This window comes from Vanessa tameamea, chromosome 6, assembly GCF_037043105.1.
Source record: "Vanessa tameamea isolate UH-Manoa-2023 chromosome 6, ilVanTame1 primary haplotype, whole genome shotgun sequence".
NCBI classification, from domain to species: domain Eukaryota; kingdom Metazoa; phylum Arthropoda; class Insecta; order Lepidoptera; family Nymphalidae; genus Vanessa; species Vanessa tameamea.
The window spans coordinates 10,852,411-10,868,926 of NC_087314.1; the positions used below are offsets into that span (position 1 = coordinate 10,852,411).

Consider the following 16,516-nt stretch of genomic DNA (forward strand, 5'->3'; position numbering starts at 1 on the left):
TTTCGAAAACAATATTATGTCTACTTAAAAAAGCAATTCTACATTAGGTATATATACCGACTTGATGAGGGTGGACATGTTCGAAAAAAAATGTTAGCCGATGCATAGTTTTTAATCTGATGTATTGTATATTAACATTATATTAACAAATAGCCTATTATTGCTATGATTTTAAGGATCACTTTATGATATTATTTGACGTCATTAAAAACAAACAAACTGTTCTTGTATGTAAGCTGTAAAATATTTTTCTGTATTAGTTAATAAATAACCAGCCTTTATACTATTGACATAAGTATCACTATTATCGTTCATAACATTTTCAATATTTGTAAAGAGCAAATGGATATCTTCTTAAAGTCTGGATCAAAAGTTGAACTGTCTTTTTTCAACCTGTTTTGTAGCTGAGTATTTGAGACAATTTTCGTTTGTATCACGAGTTTGTTAGGAGATTCAGCTAATATGGTCCCGAGTGCTACCAAGCCCCTGAAAAATAAAAGAAATATTATAATTGAGGTTTATTTCTTTTATCATATATTATAACTAGCTGTTGGAGTGTTAAATTTGCATTATACATTTTGCATTTGTTTATGGCTACTGTCTTTTCTTTAGGATGGTGGCGTAAAGTAATATGTATGACTTTCCTCAATAAATGGACGAACTAATGATTAAAAAAAAATTGGACTAGTACACTTTATAGTAAACTTAATAGTTGTAATTGTCTAAGGGATCATAGATAGTATCTATCTAGTGTGAGTAGTATCTATGTCGGATACAAACACAACACAACAAAAATTAGTTTTCTAAAATATTAAATATTATTTAAAATAAATTTCATGATTAATATAGTTTTAAATAACTTACCTAAAGTAAGCTTCCTTATCAGTGATTTTATTCAACAAAACAATGATACATTCAGCTAGCTCTACGTTATCGATTTGCTGTGCGAGAGCCACTGACAAGTTTAGTAATAGTGAAGTTGCTGCAACCTGTTATTGTAAAAAAATACGTTAGTAAGTATAAGCTTAGTATAAATATATTAATAGACTTCTTCTATATATAGTAGATTTTTAGATATAGAATAGATTTTTTCGTAATGGATAATGCGGTTTGTTGAATGAATTGAAAGAATAACAAATTTTCAGCGGGTAGGTTAAATATAGATAAGATTTAACCATTATTGACTTTTTTTTTTCCAAATTAAAATGAAGAAGATGTTACCTGGTAAGGCACTTTATAAGCCCATCTGTGTAGATACATATTCTACCACCAAACAGCAATATTTAATATTGTTGGATTATTTACGTTTGAAGGGTGAGTGTGCCAGTGCAACTACAAGCACAAGGGACATAATTGTTTCTAATATTAGTTTTTAAGGTTGGTGGCCCATCGCCAATATAACCTTATACATAAGAAGTATTTACCATACCTATGGTAAATACTTCTTAAAGTATGTAGGCATCGGTGACATCCTACCATTAGATATTCCATTCTCTTGATTGCAAAACCATTTTCATGAAAAAAAAATTAAGTAGTGTATTTTGACTAATTTTGAGACAATATATATTTTTTTTAAGGGTAAGTGAAGATATTTTGCTAAATATATTAAGATGAAAGAATAAATTATTGTCTATTATTCTTACGATTCATACTCTCAGTGGACTTTTCGAACTCGATCGTATTTTTGCACCTCTCTCACCTGAGCGTTGTTGTTGAGCTGAGCGAGACAGATGAGGGCGTGCGTGACGCTCTCTCTCGCGGCCAGCACCAACATCTCGCCGGGCAGGTCGCTGAACGCGTTCACCAATACGCGCATAGCGAGCATTTGATTGGCGGCCAGATTACCTGTGATAGGGAAAGTTATCAAAAGTATAAATCAAAAACAATATTATAAACGTTATAATCATACTATAACCAAGAGAAAATTTAAATTTAATTACATAATCATAACCAGAATGGGTAACATTAAACGTAAATGTTTTAACACATGAATATAATATTTTATTTAAAAAACAGATCTACCTGGGGTAAGTAGCGTGAGGAGGTATTTCACAAAGTTTGGTCCATAACTTGTGTCAAATATTTGTCCGTTTATTTCTTTATTTCTAACCGCTAACCTTGTAATATCGAGAACAGGGAAGAGTATTTCTGAAAGAAATAAAATTTTGGTTGGTCTATCTTGGTTTATAATCTAATTTTGATAACAATATACGTGTTAAATTTAATATTTTGATTTTAATTATCTCACCTTTCGGCCACTCTAACATTTTCTTCAGTGAGTTAACTGTTTCAGTATTAAACGTACAATTCTGTAAAAAATAAGATAAGTGCATGTTATTATTACAAAACGTATATATGCATATTTCATTAAATTTAAAATCTTTTGAATATATCGCTCAGGGAATATTGTATACTCAAAAAGTAATGTCATCGTCATATCAATGTTAAATAATCTAAATAAGGGTCAATGTCTTAAAATTGGTAAAAGTTCCAATAACTTCTGTGGCAAATAATATAGCAGATCTATAAATAATGGATTTGATTCCATGAATTCCATTGAATTAATGATTTATACAATAGTGACGAATGCAATCACATATTAATAGGTGTCTACTTTTTTCATCTCAAGTGTTTTATGAAAATGTCTACTTACCAATTCACCTAATTTAACAATGTTTTCTATCTGTTCATCTGTAAATGCATTTAGACCATCGCCTACTTTACTATTAAACTCCTTTAATTTATCGTGTATTGCTTTTAAGTTAGCTTGATCGAATCTGAAAAAATACATTAAAAATAGCAATATCCAAAACAAACAAATTTTTAGTAACTATTTTTCGAATAAATTATCCAGTAGCTAGTTTGTCGGATAACAGCTAATGAATAATTTACTCGATGAATAAGTAGGAGTATATTATACTATTTATTGTCAATTTTCAATACAAATAAATGATCAATAACTGAAGATTTATGCTCGTGTTAAATTCAACTATATTTAATAGCCCGCATTGTTATAGCCGGGGCCAGTACCGACCGTATATACGCGTCGTGAGGCACTAGCGGCTTGTCAGTGGCGCCGGCGGCGCTGGCGGTGGTGTAGGCGCCCGCGCCGGTGAAGGGGTCGGCGGCGGAGGGGGGCGGCAGGCCGGCGGGCGCGGTGGTGCCCGGCACGTAGCGGGACTCACCCGTGAACGGGTCGGCGAACCTGCAACGTCAACACGTTATTTTATATAAAAAAGACGAGTTTCATCCTTAAGTCGCGATTTGTACAACCTTTCTTAACTAATAAACTTTATAACGCATTACAATTTTATTAATTCGAACTAGTACATTCGGATTCTTGAAATTGGAGCGTTCTAGCAAACTCATCTTCTTTATGTAACATAAATATCCTATACATATAACACAATATTTAGTGTTTTTATGGCCTAAAAAAAATTATATAGCTTCTTTTAAAAAAGTTATCATGTTCTGCGGTAAAATTATTACTGAGTAAAGAGAGTGGGTGGTGACAATAATTCATGCTGTAATAAGAAAGTTAACAATATATAGTTACAAAAGTCATAGGGTACAGAACACTTTATGAATTTTGTAGTCACCGATTATGCCTATATTGTTAAGTATAATAATATACATATTGTTAAATATAATATTATGTTTTAAATTCTATTATATAGATGTAGAAAAAAAGCAAATTCATTAAATTATTGTATCTTTCAACACAATCAATATATATTATGTACTTTTTTTAAAGAATCCACATGTACATACCCATTACTCGTAGCTGGCAATGAATCCAATTTCGCATTTGTGATTATAAAATTGGCGACTTGCTCTAAATATACTTGGGGTAGATCATTTCTGAAAAACAGATTCACAAATATGAAAAACAACGCCCTGGTTTAGTGTTATGGACTCTCTTTTAAAGCTATTTCAGAGGAACATTAATATACAATGGTTTCTTATACTAACTTGTGTATGAATGCTTGAGCAGCCACCCATGGATCTTCAGTCTTATTGAAAGGTAGTTTGATGGGAGGCGCGCCGTCTTTAATATCGACACTGAACACGAAATCATATTCCTAAAACATTAAAAATAAAAAATTAAATTAAATTAAATTAATATATGGAGTTTTTTAAATAGAAGTATCAAAACCAGGAAGATATTTTTTTTCGCTGAAGATTCTTTAAACGTATATAGCAAATGTGTTTATTTATGAACAGTTTTTGGTATAAGTTTTTTTTTAAATTTGTATATACATATGTATATATATATTTTTAATGGAAATAGAAAGTGCACTTGCACATGAACTTGTACACAGATTTGATATCTTATAGTTAATTAACTGAATTACAAATCAGTAAAACAGTAAAGAACAAAAATTACTTAGTATCTATTCTGTGTTATTTCAAAAGCATGGTTGTAGAATACTATTATGGTGAATTTAATCATCAAATTAATAGCTTACCTTGCCTTGATACATAGTCTTACCCTCGCTAGGAGGATTTGCGCCCATTACATCACCAATTTCATTCCAAGTGTTTTCAGCGTTGCTCCAAGAGTAGCATTTAACATTTTCACCTCGACGAACCAACTTTGTTTGTCCATCAGACTTACCCGGCTCTAATAGTGCTTCGGGACCCGGCAGTCTGTAACATATTTTAATGAGTAAGTCACTAGTTTAAAATATACCACTTCTGAGTTTACAAAACTATGAGTAATTGATTGTGATGTAGAGGTGCTAGAGGACCAGCAGATCCGTCTAACTCAGTTTGTACTTAGTTCTTCATTGTTATTTTTTTTTAATTTTAAATAGTAATCCATTTTATTATCAAAGTAATTATCTTAAAAAGATAAATTACATTTATGAAACAAAAAAAATGTTCCCAATATCAATGGTCAAAAATTTTTTCAAGGATACTATTAAGCCAACTCAACTAGTTATCATATCATAGGCAAACAGTTGAGTTACATAACACTCATAGCCAGATCACACAATTGCCACAACTATAAATCTTTGAAATATATTACAAAATATTTCTTATAAAAATTACATAAGTGATGGAGAAAAACTGTGCACACATACAGAAGATTTGTGTATAAATTTTTTTATGTGTTACAAGATTACATGGACTTATGAAAATAGTTACACTATTAATATAGTTATACATTAAACTTGGTTTTCCACATAACTTAGAAATATTCAACACGTAATGATGTAAAAAAAAAGGAAAAATAATGAATAACTGTTTGACTTCAGGGTGAGATTAGACAACATCATAACATACTCAGATAATTTGAATCCACCAATTTCCTGTTGAGAGGCAGCCTGCATTTTTTGTACTTCTTCTTCAAATTGTTTGAGCATTGTTTCATCTGCATATCTCGAGGGGTCTTTTGTAAAAACGCGTACCAAGCCATCACTTGAACCTAAAAAAGCAATTATAAATGAATGTTAATTAATTTGGATATAAAAATTGCATAAGATATGATTTATGTAGATATGATCAACATGTGTTATATACCATATGATACCTTTAACAATAATACCATACTTACAATTCAGCTTTTTCTATAAAAGTGTGCAGGGCAAGTATGTACATTGTAACAACACTGTCATTGCAATAAAAGTAATTTATGTTGGCTGCAACTTGGTCTTTGATGTAATCTTACATCATACCTCAAAGTAATGGCAAATAAATGGCCAGTAAATATTGCTTCATTCAAATAATTTTGTATATATTGTATGTGAATTTCAGTATATTGATGTACTATTCCATGAAGGTACGGCAAGAAAATTCAAAATATTATTTTATTTGCCATAAGAAGGTCGTATTACATAATTATATACATGAAAATAATGATCATAGTGCTAATTGTCAGGTTATAATATTGAGGAAAATTAATGGAACTTAAGAATTTAAAATTATAACAATTTTATTTTATGTACCAGTGACTATGTCCCCGTTGTCAAGGCAAGTGAGGCTCCAGACAGATTGCGCGGGCAGCCGGAGCGAGCGTACGCAATCTCCGGCCGTCCACACGCGCACCGCGCCGTCCTCGCCGCAGCTCACGAAGCCCTGCGGGATGCCAGGGTTCATACTGATGCTGGAATTAATAATAACTCATTTTAGTTTAATTTCCTACATTACTATAGACAAAAAGTAAGTCTTTTTATAATACTATTTCAATCATTCATTCATTCATCAGCAACCAATACTCGTTCACTGCTGGACATAGGCCTCTCCAATTGCACACCACTGTTATATTATTTAATATTGTTTACAATTTCAAATCATCATAAATTTTACCAGTGCAATTTCAAATGGTAAATATAGATGGACAATACACAGTTTTGTCCAAAACAATATAAAAATACTTTATAATTTAATGTATAGCTTTGTAAAGCCATGTGTTTATTTCTATTTAATGAACAAGCTTCATTATAAATATTATTCAAGAATAGTATTAATTACATTAAAGGATTTATTTTTAGCAGAGGCAGTTTTTTTTGTTTATTTAATATAAAAAGCATTTGAGCGACTACTATATTACCAAAATTTAACATATAATTACCTATAAATATAATTTGTGTGACCATAATATGTATTGAGGCATTCTCCTCTATTAGTCCATAATCTAATAGAGGCATCATTTGAACAACTGAGGAAGCTGTCCTCAGTTGCAACAGTAAGACCACGTACACAATCTGTGTGACCTGTGAAAAATAGAAAAGTCAATGATATAGTAAGTTATAAATCATACAGAAGTCAGTGATCATACAATTTTATAACTTATCAAAACGAACTTATCATTCTTTTTAATTATAAAAATAAATGGGTGGTAATTAAGTAGCATATTAACAAAACCCTTTAGCTTATTGACTTTTTTGTCGAGGTCATACACAAAATCCTTATATGACTAGGCAGTCCTTACTATTAAGCCATTAATTATTTATTTTTTACATATCAATTATAATGACAATTAAGATATTATAAAAAAGTATGTTACTCTTTTGAAGATTCTCCTGTTTTAATATAATTTTCTAATAAATACCAATTATAAACAGTAGGATCAATTTAGGTAGTATAAATCAATACTTTTCTAATAAGAAAAACTTAACAAGATTCTTTTACCTGTTAAAGTACTAAGTAGTGCCCCATCTTTTCTCCACAATTTTATAGTTTTATCTGCAGATGCTGTAGCAAGAGTACCATTTTTAAGTTCTAGGGCTGCCCACACTGCTGCTTCATGCCCTCTTAATATCACTGGGGACATTTGTGGAGTGTTCAAATTCCATACCCTGGCAGTATTGTCCCAGCTAGAGCTGCAACATTCAATTAAATAAAACAATAAACAATTATTGAATTATATATAATTTTTTTATTAATGTATTTCAAAACAAATTTATAAAATAGAACTAATTATAAATGACATACTTATCTTAAAGAGAATTATCCTAGAGCACACAAGATGAAGATGTACACATAATATAATATTTTTTTATAATTATACATTAAATTGTGGCACTTAAAAATTCTACAATAAATAAACTTGAATGCAATTGTGTAACATTCTGAATCAGATTAAATTATGCAACTGAGATTACTTAATGATTTTTGTTTTAGTTAATTAGTTAAGCAAAACTTTTATTACTATATATATATATATTTTTGGCAAATGATTTGAGATAAGAAGCAATAGTAAATTATACACCGCAAATGATTGTTAATGAAAATAAGTCCAAACATGAATACCTTTAGAAGAAATAGGTTTATCTGTTTTCCAAGGCAAAAATCATTAATTAATATAAGACATTTAGTTTCAAACCTTATTAGAACTCCAAAATCATGACCTGGAGATACACTGCATACTGCATTTTCATGACCTTTCAAATTAATTTGAACAACTCCATCTTGCAAATTATAACCAAGTATGGTATTGTCATTACTACCCGTTATAACCAGGCCTTCAGGGAAAGCTTCACACGGCGGCAACCAACATACACAAGACACGAAGTTACTATGTCCTTTATAAGTTACTACATTTACAAAGTCTTTTACTCTGTGGATATAAATAAATATTTAGTTACATTTTATTATAATGTAGTGTGTATTGTTATATTATAAAAATTGGATACCAACCCTTCCGGGTGCCACAATTTAGCGGTTCTATCTCGAGAGGCAGATAATATACAGAATTCTTTGGTTGTTGCAACACTTCTAACATCCATAGAATGACCACATAAAACAGAACTAAGTTTATAATCTGGTATAGCCATTGCACTTTGTAAATATAGGCAACGAATAATTCGAAACAATCACAACGAAATAAGTTGTAACGTCATTTTGACAACTTAAAAAATAAATTGTCATCATCGTAAATTGCGTTCCAAATTAATGAAATATAAAATCTAAATTTATTAAATTCTTTTTGTTATTTATATCACAATTATAGTCATACTTATTCGTAATTTGCTTAAATATATCTAATCTATTTTCTATAAAGAATTTCTATTTACAATTTCGTTGATATTTGTAACGATTTTTAATCTATATGCAATGAATGGAACGCATTTATAAAATATACATTGCCAACATTTTGATTCGAAAGCGGGAAAGTTTAAATTATATTAATAAATTTTTTTAGTATAATTTTGGTCAATTAAAATTTACAAACGTTATTACGAATTTATTACCATTAAAATTTAAAGAAAAATAAATGATATATTATTCTATATAACATTTTTAAATATTTATAAGTGCGCGAGTATAAGGAAACAAAATAACAATAAATCTATTGAAATAAGTTATTTAAGAATATTTTATAACGTATGTCTATGTAAAACATAAGAACCAATATATTTTACCGGCAAATGAGTGTTGAGTATGTTATTATATAATAAATATTATATCAACAATCTTAGTACACATTGATACCAACCAAATACAGCGTTATAGATGGATTGGGCGGGTGTACATAAGTAGTGTAAAGATGGCGTCGACGGTGTGTGTGTCTAGGTGCCGACTTTTAGCTAAATTAGAAATAAATCGTGGTTTGTGTTTATCACCAATATTACGAGATTTGTCAAATAACAGAGTAAGTATTAACTACTTTAAGTGCTTTAATGTATTTTTATCGACAAGTTTCATATAGAATTGTCACTTTTGGAATATTTTCGTTATGCACGTGTACCTAAATACTTCGGTAGGTAATAGGTACGCATAGTATATTTATTTTTCAGCTGTCATATGTCATTTAGACGAAAGTTGTTTTTGTAAAAAAAAAAATGTGTTTACTCGAGCCTTGTTTTTTATATTATTTGGCTATCTATAAAGTTGTTATGCCGTTATAATATATTTTAACAAAAAACACAAAATTTGATACCGGTTTGCTTATTATTTGTGACAATAGAGCTTACGTAGAATATATTATTACTTTTAATACTGCTTGTTGGAATTTACTTAATATCAAAATAAATTAACTTTTTATTTACTGTTTTGTATTTAAAATTTTCGTTAAATTTAATAAAAATATTATAATTATAATCAAAATTATTGAAAATATTCTTTTCATGCAAGATTACTATTGTTAATAACAAGGGATCAAAGAATAATTGATCTAAAAATAAATTAAGTACTTTATCCTCATTGTTTTCAGTATTTAAATTCCTGTTAAAGCGTGCTCAAGTAACTTTGTTTTTTATAATAATTAATATATTTGGTTTGTTAACCAAATTAATTAATTATAATGTTATTAATGTTGCTTTAAATAATAATATACTGATTTTTCAATATGTAGTAAAAAAATATTTACTCGGTTAATTATATATCTGCAAATTTATTTTAAACAATTATAGAAAACGATATATAATATAGCATGTTGTTACTGAATGACAATATTTATTTAAAACTATAAAACAATAGTATTTATAAAATACACCGTAAGAATTTTATTTTTTACAGTTCTACCTGATAAAGCAATAATTTGAATTTCAAAATTTGTTTTATATAAAAATTTAATTTAAAAAGATTTTCAAATTTTCATATTTCGAAGACATATTTTAATAAGTAATGATTAAATATTAATTGAATACATTACTAAACGAATACCACATTAGTCACACAGTACCAAATTATTTTCAAACATAATATTTCCTTAATGGTTTGGTTTATTATAAGATTTAAAATCTCAGGAAGAGAGTCAAAAATATACTGAGTGCAGTATGCAAACCAAATTAAAAAAAAATTGTATTTTTAATAACATATGATTCAAATAAGACAAAATGTAATATATATATATATATTTTAGCTAAAGTTTTTCCACAAACTATATTACATTGATAACCAAACCCAAAGGACAATAAATGCAATGACAATTCCTTTTCAAGCATGGTGTTCTAATGACATCATGTGAGTAACACTGAGTACATTATACTTGAATTAACCAGTCATGAATTGCTTGTATGTTTCAACTTTAAGCCACTAACAAATTCCAAAATGAAACATTGCAACAAAGTAAATAGATTTAAACATTTTCAAACTACGCTAGTTCGAAATACGTACTTGATCGATAGCGGTTAACTTCGTAAACGTGTTCTTTTAATCATTTTTATAGCAAAGTTGACTATGATTATCTTGTGGCATAGAATCTCTTTTTACGTTACGTCACATCATTATTCTCCGTAATAAATGTCCAAGTCAGATTAAGCAAATGCAAATGTGTAAACGGAACATTATCGTAAAGCAAATGAATATGACATTGAAATATGTTTGCTCTTTTGATACAATCGACCGACTTCAAAATTACTTTAATTATTGGACACCGTTATGTTTTCTTATTTGTTTCGTTTATTTATATGGTTAACTCTGGTGTATTTCTCGAAGTTTCGGTGATCGGTAACGTAGCTGTTTTCATCATTCGAAATTCAAACATGCGGTAACTTATATGATTGAAATTTCAAATAAAAATTCTGCGTTTAATTTAAATACGTGTTTAATATTACTTTTAACTAACTAAACAATCGTATTGTTCGGTTTTTGTGCTTTAATCAGCCTCGTGAAAAACGAGGCTGAATATATGTATGTTTGTCAATATCTTAGGATTAATATGCTTTTCATGTTTTATTTTATTGCTTCTACTATTCCAACTTAAAACACATTACAAATTACAAAAACGAAGGTTGTAAATGTAAATGACCATTTTAAAACAAAAGATTAATAAAAGAATAGATTATCTCAACTATTAACTTCATCGAAAATTTAAAGGTATTTTGTAAAATTGTATAAAATAAGATAATTTCAATCGCAGAAAGAGTAAAGATAAATAAACAAATTATGTTATATATTTGTATTTATAGTATACAGAATAAGGAGTGTACCGATCTCAAGCAGTAGTAATATTGAGTAATAAGAATTAACAATTGAATCTCTTGGTTTTGATGTCTATTTTTTTTTATTTTATATAGGAATCGTGGTGTCGGCGATGGCGGCCAACGCGTCGTTCGTTTTTCACAGGCGTATGTTTGCATGGATCCAAAACGGCACCTACAAAACTGGATCCCGAAAATTCTGACGGTAAGGCCTTAAATTAAATGAAATTACTGAGACTTTCAATATTATTTAATACACAAAGATTGAGAGACCATCACCAGGACTACAGTTTTGTCCAATGTTAAATTTATCAGTAAGTGTTAAATAGTATCTGATTTATGACTAAAACTAATTAAGATAATTAGTTATTCTAAATACGTAAATAGTTTGCTAAATTTACAAGTAAATAAATTAATGCGTTCACAAATATGCACAGATCACGAGTCGTTATACAAAAGAATTTTATTACATGTAACTATTTTAAAGACCTATTACTATTTAAACTATCGTAACACGTTTCTAAAACCTCGAATTCTTCGAATACCATTTCTCCAAACTTTTCGGTTGGGACTCTATTTTGCTCTTTATTTTCGTTAACATAGTAAAATTTTTTTTCGAAATTATCTTCATTTATTTGCTTATTAGCCAGAATGGAATTGTCAGCATCTATTGATTCCTGAATAATATTGGCTGAATTTAAGTCTTTTACCTTTTGATTTTCAATTTCATTCGTTAAATCAAATATTTTACTTTTTTTTAAATTACTTATTTGCCCATTTTCAATAGTAACATTTGTTTTTGATTTGATGTCCCCATCTTTTTGTTGGAATGGTGTGTTAACAATACCTTTGCTATAACTTTCTAAGCGGCAAATTTTATTTTTTACAGAATTTTCATCGTCGTATACTATAGGAGGGTCTTCTTTTGAATTCTGTTTCCTAAATTTGAATCTGGAACTTTTGGTTTCATCTGTACCAGTTAATTCTAATCGACTGCTGCAACTATTCGATTTTACAAGCTTGAATTTAAAACCCGGAAATCCTTCCGTTCGTTTATTTTTCTCTAGATTCTGATTGTTTTCAAAATTTACATATTTATCAGTAGTTTGTTTTTCTGAAACCATTTGTTGATGTTTATCGGCCACAAGACAAGAACATCTCTCTCCTTTACATTTAGTTTGACATGAATAACAATCTCGACTACAGTTTTTTTGCAAACTTTTTATTTCTTCCATTATAGCTTTAGTCATAGGACTAACGGTAGAACCTGTTTTGGAGTTCAAAACTTTTCCGCCATAGTAAGTAACAGAAGTTCCACATTCTCTAATTTTTTTAAGAATATCGGGACTGACATATTGACTTTCACAACAAAAATCTTGACTCGCTGAATCACAAAGGTATTCATCGCTGGAACTATATACATTATCTTTAAGAGTTTTTTGTGAATATGGACTAAGGCCGTCTGTCTCGTATTCGTTATTAGAACTTAAATCACCACTAGATACACCACTTGAAAGGCTAGCGTTGTCCCATTTCTTAATACCAAAGTTGGTATCAATTGTTAATTGCTTTATAATTTTTTTCTTTGCACTAACTTTGCTACTCTTTGTTTCCTCACTTAAATTTCTGTAGGATGTGGCTCGACGTGCAAGGCCAGAGTTATCTTCAAGTAGAGGAGGGTCATGACCCATTGGACTTTTCATTTTTAAAGTGTCTTCAAACAAATTTCGAACTTTTTTAACTGTATCCGGGTTTGGGAGTTCTTCTTCTATAATTTCTTTATTTACCCTTATAGGATGATAAAAAAAATGTCTTCGAATTGCATTTTTAGATTTATCGACGTGGGAAGTGTATTCATGTTTTTTTAACATTGTAGGGGGGATTTTACACGTTTCGGTATTTGTGTTTTTTCTGGGGGCTGGTTCGACTTTTGTTCTTACAGGTTCAATAATTACTATATTATTATTAACAAGCAATTCCTGAAAACTGTAATCTTGAAGATATTGTAAAAGACCATCAAATTGAGCTTCTTTCCTATAGTTAGCTATCATACTGTTTTTAAACAATTCAGACTTCATAACTTTATATCTGACATGGTCGAATTCATCGCATCCTTTTTCATAACCTTTTGCTTTAATGAGTGTTGCTTGTGTCTTTTGATTTTGATTATCTTCACTGCTTAATTCGACTATTTCAATTTCTGGCGTATCTCTCGTCATTTCTGTTTCAGGTTTTTTAAGTATTTTATCAGGCGTAGGATTGTCATAGATAGTAGTTGTATTTTCCTTGAAAATTTTTTCTACTGGAGTCTCTTCTATTTCTGTGTCGCTTTTAACTTTTTCTGATTCATCTTTCCAAAGGTGTAGTTTTGTTTGGCTTATTTTCTTTATACTGTCAACAATTTTAACACTTTCCAGAGATTTAATAATACTACCAACTGAAACTTCTGGTGTGTGTATGTTAATAGTATCCTCATTATTTAGTTTATTTTCTTCGACATTATGACCGTCATTAGAAATATCTGATATTTCTGTTTTTTCCAAAGAATCTTGTTTATTTGTATTTTCTGGAGATTTATCAATGAGTTTAGACCAGTAGTTTTTAACTGAATTAATTTTTTCTTGATATTCCATATCTGTTTTTATTGCGTTATTAAGCTTTTCTTTTACATTGTTTTCTGTTTTAACGTCTTTATTTTCTTCTCTTGTCTCGCAATTTCTTTCAATTCTTTGACTATTTATTATGACTTTGTTTTGTTGTTTTTTACTTTTAGAATCAATAACTTGTAGTACTTGTGGCCGCGTCATGTTTTTTTCGGATTTAATGATTGGCAAATTGGTTTTAGGTTTCAGATTTTTATTATCGTTTATAATAAGTTTTAAAGGAGGCTTTTGAAATTGTTGTTGAGTAACTGAGGTATTATCGTAAGTTACACAGTTTAATTTGGGAATAGTCTTTTTTACAACTTTTTTAAGTTTAATTGTTATAAAGGGATCTTTTGCTATGTTATCATTTATTTCTGTTTTATTTATGTTATTGATCTTTGTCTTTTTGTTTGAATCTATAGAATTTATTTCTGTTTCTAGTATACTAGAATCAACTTTTGGCTTTAAGTTTGATACTACCTCTTCGTTTAAAATAATCGTTTGTTCTTTGGTCTCGGATTCTTTGTGTGGTAGAGGCGGATCAATGACAATTGTCTGATGACCGCTAAGTGGTACAATAGCAATTTTCGATTCAGCTGATGTTTTGAAAGATTGTACTCGTGAAAGTAGCGAATGATTTTTTATTTGCTCACTAAATGACAATTTAGAAACAGATGATTCTGATTTATTTATAACAGTCCTTTCTACAGTGCTTGGACTGGGTAGACGAAAATTATCATCATCCGTAGGGTTACGTTGTCGAAGGGAATAGTGTTTTTTTATTCCGGTTTTTATTTTTCTTCCTTGTATTGATTTGTTTATATTATCGTTTGATAAAGATTTTAATATTTTTACTTCTGGTTTATGTATAACATTAGAAGCAAGCCTTAGGCTTTCAGATTTAGTAATCAATTTATTGTTTCTAATGGTTCCTTCTATTTCATTTATTTCTCTTTCGTTTTGATGATGATCTAATTGATAATAATGTAGAGAGTTAGAGTCATCTGCATTAGAGCTATCTATAGTTATTATAGACTTCAAGTCGTCTTCGAGTTTTGAAAAATTTTGAATTATTTGTGGTTCTGGTTCTTCTGGTAGATAGTCACCAGAATTTACTTTAATATTCTTATTGTTACCATAAGAAATGTTGACTTTATTTAGATGGCCGTAATTTTCGTTAGTTTTTTTGGATAATATTTCGCGAAAATGAGTTTGTGCTACTTCATACGTGTTTTCACAAATAATGTCCTCTGGATCTTCTTCCCTTAGTCGAGCGTCAATTCTTTCAGATTTTCTCAAACATTTACTTATATTTATATCAGGTAAAGAATAGTATTGATTTTCTATAAGAGTCGTTACAAAAGGTTCAGTTGTTATATTCCTTGAAGATGTACAGTAATCTTCTCTTTCATAATCGTTACATCCAATGAAAGTATTACTTACATAAAATTCATTAGATGGTGTCTTCGTTACCGTGTCTTGGCTAAATTCGTTATTTTTATTTGAGTCCTTTTTTATATCAGCGAATGTTGTTTTTTTCTGAACAGACGTGTAAATTGGATCAGTTTCGTGAGTTTGAATTTCAGAATCAATAGTTTTTGAATTCAGTGAAATATTTTCCTGAAAATGTGAATCACAATATTCATCAATTTTTTCAGCAAGAGAATTGGCTAAGTATTCTAATTTATGAGATTTATCAGTAGATGAAGCAATAGAAATAGATATGTAGGATGTTATGCTATCAGTTGGACTAGATATAGTACCATCATTCTCAGATATAACTGATCGATTATCACTATCTTTGCTTTGCTCTTTCTCTTCTCTACTGATCAAATTTTCACTAACGGTTTCTTTTCCGCTTTGTTTACTTTTTAATGATATTTCGTCGTAGGCATCTGGTTCTTCTTCAAAATTAGTTGAGACTTCTTTAGTGATATTTAGTTCACCAAGTGTATCAGAGCCGCAACTATTATTTAAAGATTTTGGCGTTTTAGGTCGATCTTCAACTTCGTTATCACTATCGTGATCATCAGTAGTTATGTATAGTTCTTTGCTATGATTTTGTGAAGCAATGGATCTTTCTGTTTCTGGTGAACTGTTATAATTTTTTAAATGTGCTTCAAAATTGTAATGCTTCCTTACGTAGTTAGAATCTAAACTATCTATTTCACTCGGGTTTCGCGAGTGACCGATGCTGTCTTCAGAAAGATTTGTTTGCTTGGTATCTTCGTTTAAGTTTGGCCAACTTCCGCAAACGGACCTTGACTGATGACTTTCGTTTCGTGATATGGTGTCTTCTTTTTCTGATCTTTTCTTCGTTTTTTTTTCTGATTCTTCGTTATCTTGTTGATTTAAAGATTCTTCTTCTGGTTTTGATCTATTTATATCAGCAAAACAAGAGACGGTACTATCAATATAAATTCCTTCTAAAACTTCCTCTTTTGTTTGGTATTTAGTACGTCCAGTTAATCTGCAATAAACAAAAAAATACAATTTACA

General features: G+C 29.6%; 3 protein-coding genes across 3 annotated transcripts in view; 1 reads left to right on the forward strand and 2 right to left on the reverse strand.

Moving 5' to 3' along the window:
* Positions 1 to 93: 93 nt before the first annotated feature.
* Positions 94 to 8,363, reverse strand: LOC113396431 (phospholipase A-2-activating protein). The gene is made up of 16 exons (XM_026634363.2): positions 8,146 to 8,363; positions 7,832 to 8,065; positions 7,138 to 7,328; positions 6,578 to 6,719; positions 5,952 to 6,109; positions 5,290 to 5,431; positions 4,470 to 4,650; positions 3,973 to 4,082; positions 3,772 to 3,861; positions 3,035 to 3,205; positions 2,654 to 2,777; positions 2,249 to 2,309; positions 2,023 to 2,148; positions 1,700 to 1,845; positions 865 to 989; positions 94 to 486 (listed from the first exon to the last, which is right to left on the reverse strand). The coding sequence occupies exons 1-16, from the start codon at positions 8,280 to 8,282 to the stop codon at positions 312 to 314; spliced, it is 2,313 nt and encodes a 770-aa protein (XP_026490148.2). The 5' UTR covers positions 8,283 to 8,363; the 3' UTR covers positions 94 to 311.
* A 593-nt stretch (positions 8,364 to 8,956) lies between these two features.
* LOC113396344 (calcium uniporter protein, mitochondrial) overlaps positions 8,957 to 16,516 on the forward strand; it is a 145,416-nt gene continuing 137,856 nt past the window's right edge. Inside the window, exons 1-2 of the mRNA XM_026634243.2 lie at positions 8,957 to 9,100; positions 11,469 to 11,577. Of these exons, the coding sequence (XP_026490028.2) occupies positions 8,996 to 9,100; positions 11,469 to 11,577 (214 nt within the window). The 5' untranslated portion in view covers positions 8,957 to 8,995. The remainder of the gene's footprint in view (positions 9,101 to 11,468; positions 11,578 to 16,516) is intronic.
* Jv (javelin) overlaps positions 11,605 to 16,516 on the reverse strand; it is a 97,771-nt gene continuing 92,859 nt past the window's right edge. Inside the window, exon 3 of the mRNA XM_026634242.2 lies at positions 11,605 to 16,487. Coding sequence (XP_026490027.2) covers positions 11,849 to 16,487 — 4,639 coding nt within the window. The 3' untranslated portion in view covers positions 11,605 to 11,848. The remainder of the gene's footprint in view (positions 16,488 to 16,516) is intronic.

Bases quoted from the DNA above. Each gene is read 5' to 3' on its own strand.
- LOC113396431 (XM_026634363.2), bottom strand. From the start codon at position 8,282: ATGGCTATACCAGATTATAAACTTAGTTCTGTTTTATGTGGTCATTCT. The intron at 990-1,699 runs GTGAGAGAGGTG...TTACAATAACAG, and splicing joins AGCTCAACAACAACGCTCAG to GTTGCAGCAACTTCACTATT. The intron at 487-864 runs GTAAGTTATTTA...TTTATTTTTCAG, and splicing joins GATAAGGAAGCTTACTTTAG to GGGCTTGGTAGCACTCGGGA.